The sequence below is a fragment of the Trematomus bernacchii genome, unplaced genomic scaffold (assembly GCF_902827165.1).
Source record: "Trematomus bernacchii unplaced genomic scaffold, fTreBer1.1, whole genome shotgun sequence".
Lineage (NCBI taxonomy): Eukaryota > Metazoa > Chordata > Actinopteri > Perciformes > Nototheniidae > Trematomus > Trematomus bernacchii.
Genome location: NW_022987973.1, coordinates 20,058,742 through 20,064,741, shown reverse-complemented (window position 1 = coordinate 20,064,741; position 6,000 = coordinate 20,058,742). Strand labels below are relative to the sequence as shown.

At 39.2% G+C, this 6,000-nt stretch overlaps 1 protein-coding gene across 1 annotated transcript; it reads left to right on the top strand.

The window, feature by feature from the left end:
* The first annotated feature begins 806 nt into the window (after positions 1 to 806).
* Positions 807 to 5,939, top strand: htatip2 (HIV-1 Tat interactive protein 2). Its single transcript, XM_034116994.1, has 7 exons — positions 807 to 1,204; positions 2,071 to 2,260; positions 2,354 to 2,461; positions 2,837 to 2,974; positions 3,115 to 3,176; positions 4,868 to 5,107; positions 5,548 to 5,939. The coding sequence occupies exons 1-6, from the start codon at positions 1,080 to 1,082 to the stop codon at positions 5,082 to 5,084; spliced, it is 840 nt and encodes a 279-aa protein (XP_033972885.1). The 5' UTR covers positions 807 to 1,079; the 3' UTR covers positions 5,085 to 5,107; positions 5,548 to 5,939.
* The last annotated feature ends 61 nt before the right edge of the window (positions 5,940 to 6,000 follow it).

The window sequence follows — 6,000 nt, the reverse complement described above, 5'->3', positions numbered from 1 at the left end:
ACGTGTTTGAACATTTGACCCGAGAGACTGGCGGCCATCTTGGATTTGACCTCTCACGGTCCTCACAGGTCAAATCTGACTTCCCTCCACATCTGAAAATAAACCTTATGGTATGCACTAACTATGTTAGAAATGTCATGCTTTTCTCATAAAATGCACAATTGTTGTGCTTATCCGCTGTACTATAAATGGTTCCCTCCAAATAGAAGATCCAAGCTTTCTGCAGTGATTAAATGTTACAGATCATAGTGCAGAATGCAAGATCCAATGGGAGTTCTGTAACAGAGTATTTCTATACCAAGGCAATTATTAGAATGAAGTCTCTGAATACACTTTCCTCTACTTGGCAACATGTATTTTAATTAAAAGTGCAACACGCTAAACTGTCTGAACTGTGAATACTTTTTATTGGGGTAAGTTGAATAAGAGTTGTGGAGATGGGGAATAATTAGTTGGGCTTTATTTTTATATCTTTCCACAATAAACAAAATATTTTCCTCGGGAAAAGAAAAGCATGAAGCTATCTGTTTCTTATTCCTTATAGTTATTGTTAAATACATTTTAAAAGACACATTAATTATGTTTACGCACATACAAAGTTGTCATTCATTTAATTTTGGGAGATATTGATGTTTAGTATAACACCTCTAATGCATTAGATATAAATTAAGTTCACTAAGGGTTAACACAAAGTAAGCAATTCACTAAAACAGGTGAACACGTATTTTCTAGTAAGAAACTGTGAAAGTAGTGATTATTTTGTAGGCTTATTTTATATTTCAAGTGCGCATGCGCTGTTCCTTCCTGTGTATGGTGGTACATGAAGATGAGCACCGAGGCTTGTTGAATTACAAGCTTTTTGTCCCTTTCCATTGGATTCACTATCGTATCCTAAATCCTACCAAATAAATGAAACCTTAAAATAACAGTATTGGTGTACATCGAGCTGTCAATTGTTGAGTTTGGCGATCTTTACTGTTTCCCCCCCCCCTCAACCTATCAACGAAGCAGAGGGAGCACCGTCTGTGAACATGAAGCAACCAGGAAGTGCCCCAGCAATTTAGCCATTGCTCCTGGCAATGTCTGTTATGAAACTGCTGGACTCCATCCTAGGAAACGCGACCGGGATCTTCGCTGTCGTAATTGTTCTCATTGCAGTGCTTTTCAATTATTTCGACGACCCTGATCCGGTTAAATACAACAGGTAAAGAACAGCGGAAACCTCTGTTAGCTTCTCCGTCAGCTCGGCACATGAGTGTTACTGTAGCTGCTAACACAAGATACATTTAACGTAACTTAAGGTCAATTCGTATAGCCTATATAAGTACTGTTTAAATTCAGCTAATTTCTGATCCCTGACCTGTGAACCACAAGTGTGATTTGTTTTAAATGTAACATAAGAACGTCACTCCCTGTGTAAACACGAGTATCGACACAACGTCAAGCCAAACCCTGTTCACCAATCCGTCAATTCAAGTTTATTTTCTGGTTGTATAAACATGCCTGCCTTGTAAAACAGAAATAGAACTGGATTATGAAGTATATGCATCTTCTCATGAATTCGGCATACATTGCACTATACACCCGTGTGTATTAATATATTACTGTTGTCTACCAAGGTAGACGAGAGTCCAACGCATTTTCTTGGTCCCAAACATAGACACAGGGGCGCACCTTGCGAACAGGCAAGGCAGGCAACTGCTTGGGGCCCCGGAACAGAAGGGGGCCCCCAATGAAGGTAGATTAAGGTCCACAGCAACGACAACATGAAACACCCTTTAATTTACTGCAACGACATGTCGGGGAAATCCTCTCAAGGCGGCCCCATGCATAGCGTGCCGTAAAATGCTGCTTCTTATCTTAAGTTTTGTTGCCTCGCTCCGCTCCGGGGGGGGTGTTGTCGGTGATGAAAAGCTTGTTCGAGGGGCCCCCATTGAATGTTTGCCTCGGGCCCCCACCAATGTTTGCACAGCATTGTTAGGATTTGCACACATTGCCTACTACGTTTCATTTTTAGCATAACCTGCACCCATTTATGCTGCTAAGAGAGATGTCTGCTTTTGCACACAGCATGGCTGAGGACACCAAGACTCTGGAAGAAAATTTCAGGCAGCAAAATAAAAGCTGTTTCATCCTCGGTGCCTCGGGGGAAACGGGCAGGATGTTGCTTCAAGATCTGCTTGGGCGCAACATCTTCTCCAAGATCACCCTGATCGGAAGGAGAACGCTCACCTTTGAAGACAAAGCAAATGAAAACCTGGTTAGTGGCTTGATTCATGTTATGTGACTCCCAATTGTCTGAGGTTCATCAAGTTGAGATTGACATGTGTTTTACTCTGTTCTTTGCCTCCAGGTCCAAGAGGTGGTGGACTTTGAGAAGCTTGAGGATTATGCTGCGTCATTCCAGGGCCATGATGTCGGCTACTGCTGCCTGGGAACCACCAAAGCAAAAGCAGGAACTGTAAGTAACATTGTATCAGACAGACACAAGAACAAGACTGGTGAATCAATTAAGAAATGACTGTATAACAAAATAACAAAAAAAATACAGTTTATTTGAGGATTTTAAGGTGTTGTTGCTCAGTAGAGATGACTCATTGCCATGTGCAACCATTTCCAGTAGTTAAGACTGAAACAGTGCCTAGGCCAATATATCTGCCAAAATTAGCTTATCAATTAAAGTCAAATGCCAATTAGCTATTTTGCTGATTTTAATTAAAAAAATATGTATTTGTAATTGTTAGCTACAGGTAGGATGTGTCAGACACCTGTCAATATTGTCAAAATACTGTATTTTATTTTTATTTTATTCACTTAATTCTCTCTTTTATTTCAGGAAGGATTCATCCGAGTTGATCACGACTATGTTCTAAAATCAGCAGAGCTCGCCAAGGCAGGAGGCTGCGCTGAGTTCCACCTGGAGTCCTCCAGAGGAGCGGATAAAAACAGCAACTTCCTCTACCTCAAAGTCAAGGTACTTTATTTCCTTTCTATTCTGCGAGCCACATACTGAAGTGTTTTTCTTTTTCTTTACTAAGGCTTTCCTGTGTGTTTCAATAAATAATGAAATTGGATAATCACGAAAAGATTAACATGAAATTGATTCTCTTCCAGGGACAAGTGGAGGCAGAAATCGAGGCGCTAGGTTTTGACAGATTTGCCATTTACAGACCAGGGTGAGTAGTCTCATTACATTTTTTAAATCATTTTATGCGACCAACTTCCATATTCACCACGAGACACATTTTCCACAAACAAACAAAAAGACACATACATGTATACATTTTACAAAACCCCATTTCCAAAAAAGTTGTTTTTAAACTCACCTGTTTCCAATGAACCTGTTCACCTGTGGAATGTTCCAAACAGGTGTTTTTTGAGCATTCTTCAACTTTCCCAGTCTTTTGTTGCCCCTGTCCCAACATGTTGCAGGCATCAAATTCAAAATGAGTGTGTAGTGTATTCAATTGAATATATGTCGCAAAGGATTTGAAAAGCATTGTATTCTGTTTTTATGTGTTACACAACGTCCCAACTTCATTGTAATTGGAGATTGTACATACATTACAACAGAAGTATAGTCAAACAGTTGAGGATCTCATCCTGAAAATATGCATCCTCTGCTGCAGCAAATGTTATTATGCATGTGAACATTATCTTAATCCGTTACAGACAATTGCACCCAAATGCATTGGATTGAGGGAATGTGGGGATTGATTATGTGATCTGATGGCTGCTGATAGTTTATCATTTTAAAGGACGCTGAGCACAACCAAAAAACTAGGCGTTTGCTCTTAATTACCCATGTCTCCAAGTGTTCTAAGTTGGAACTGCTGGACCTGGTAACAGCCTGGCAGCAGCTTTCTAGACCTTTTTGTAGGCGGTTCAGAGATGACTTGTTGAAACGCGTGAAAATGGAGTTACGATAATCGGGATGATATGAAAGCATGAATGATCATTTCAAGCTCCGCTTGTGACAGACCTGAGCTTTGCACTATTTCTAAGAGGGGAAAAAGCTACGGGTCAATAATTTAACATGCTGATCAAAATGCATTGCCTTGTCAAATGTCACACCAAGATTTCATAAATAGATGTTAAGAGCTTTAAAGTGGACCTATCATGCTATATTTGAATAATATATTGTAGGGCCATACCTATATAAGGTATATTTATACGTTTTATTTTTCAAAATACCAAACAGATCATGCATTTTAGCCATGCCTCATTTCACTCTATTTTGCTCTCCTCCACCCTGTCTTTGCATGCGCTGCAGCTGACCACGCCCCCCTGCAAAGGAGGGGGCCGAGTTACGAGCGTTGTGTTACCATGCTGTTACCATGCCACGGCAACCTCTCATTCCCCTGATAGGTCAGCTCCTCCGTCCTGACGTCAGAGAAATGTTCAAATCTGGATCAGTTTTTATCAGATCCGTTGCAGCCCCGTTTTTAGAGATTTGGGTATGGAGGAAAAGAGAGAGGGTTTTGTTTTCTGACACTTGGTGAGTTCCCTGGAACACCGGGGACACATATTCATGTATAAAAGACGTACAAAAGTGCATTTTGCATGATAGGTCCCCTTTTAAGTATGCTTTTTTGAAAGTCATGGTGAAATTGTAATGTACCACAATAACAAGTGTTTTTCCCTCCTGTGCAGCCCATGAAAAACAGTTGGTCGCACCATTTAACGTGATACAAATGATTGATTAAACTTGATTGCACTGTGTCATTGATAATCAATGTTGTTAATGGCCCCAATGGAGAACAAATCTAAATGTCAAATCTGCTGAATGAAGTGGTCGTCACCAATAGCCTGATCCAAGCCAATAGAATCCCTAAATCATCAATACCTTTATTGTTTTCTCCAACAGTGTTTTGTTGGTAGACAGGCAGGAGAGTCGGCCCGCTGAGTGGCTGGCCAGGAAATTCTTCGGTGCCGTGTCCGCCGTCTGTACTACGGCCATGTCCATCCCAATCCAAGCGGTCGCAAAAGCGATGGCTTCTAACACGTTGCTTCAACCGGAGCAGAAGACAGAGATCCTAGAGAACAAAGACATCGCCAGTCTGGGAAAGGGTGCAGGGCAATAAGGAAATGCAAAAAATACACTGAGGTGAGAAAAAAGTTAACCGTTTACACTGATAGCATATGTTAAAGGGAATGATTTCTGGCATGGGACTGAACCCTGTTGGAGCAAAATGGTGGTTTTTGTGGGAACATCATTCATCTTTTTTCACAAGGCAGTTTTAATTTATACGAGTATGAAGTATCATTAATAACTAATGAGAACTATTTAGTTTTCATAACAAAGCTCTTAACATTTCAGATCAGATTAGTTTAAATATCCTGACCAATTTTGCTGTAAATTCACTAGACTGATCTCTCTGATTTAGCTTTCATATCATGATCCAAATTAATGTTTTGGCACATCCATCTTATTTATTATTGCTCATTTTTGATCTGTTTAAAGTTAAGACTTTGTCAGTAAGATTGCATTGTGATTTTCTGTTTGAGCTGTGACTTCAAACTATTGATTTTATTTTGTCTGTACAGGTAATTCCAGCAGATATACTGGGACGACTACAAACACTATTCCCATGACCATGATGTCAAAGGATTTTCACATACTTGAAAAAATAGTTGATTTTAAAATGAAACTGAACATGAATTTATCCATGAAGTTCATTATCAGAAAACCAAAATAAGTTTCCATGAATGTACACGATTCTTGGATAAGACGATCTGTTTAGTTAGCAAAAATATTATATTTTCATTTGTTTTGTGCTTTTTTGCTTTGCTTTTGATTGATATTTTTAATATCAGGGAACTGCTGCTAACCTCTTTTATGTAATTGCATTGCCTTAAAGTAAAAGCTTAAATGTCTAATACAATTAAAATATTTGATGTCTCTAACATATTTTCATTAAATTATTATAGAAATGTGACTGTGTGTTTGATTTAGAAACATGTTTCCATAATAGCTGTGTCAATATGAATAATCTTCTA

What these genes read in the sequence shown, in the direction of transcription:
- htatip2 (XM_034116994.1), top strand. Translation starts at nt 1,080, where the DNA reads ATGTCTGTTATGAAACTGCTGGACTCCATCCTAGGAAACGCGACCGGG. An exon ending in GATCCGGTTAAATACAACAG is followed by an intron (nt 1,205 to 2,070) that starts GTAAAGAACAGC and finishes TTTTGCACACAG; the next exon opens with CATGGCTGAGGACACCAAGA. An exon ending in CCAAAGCAAAAGCAGGAACT is followed by an intron (nt 2,462 to 2,836) that starts GTAAGTAACATT and finishes CTTTTATTTCAG; the next exon opens with GAAGGATTCATCCGAGTTGA.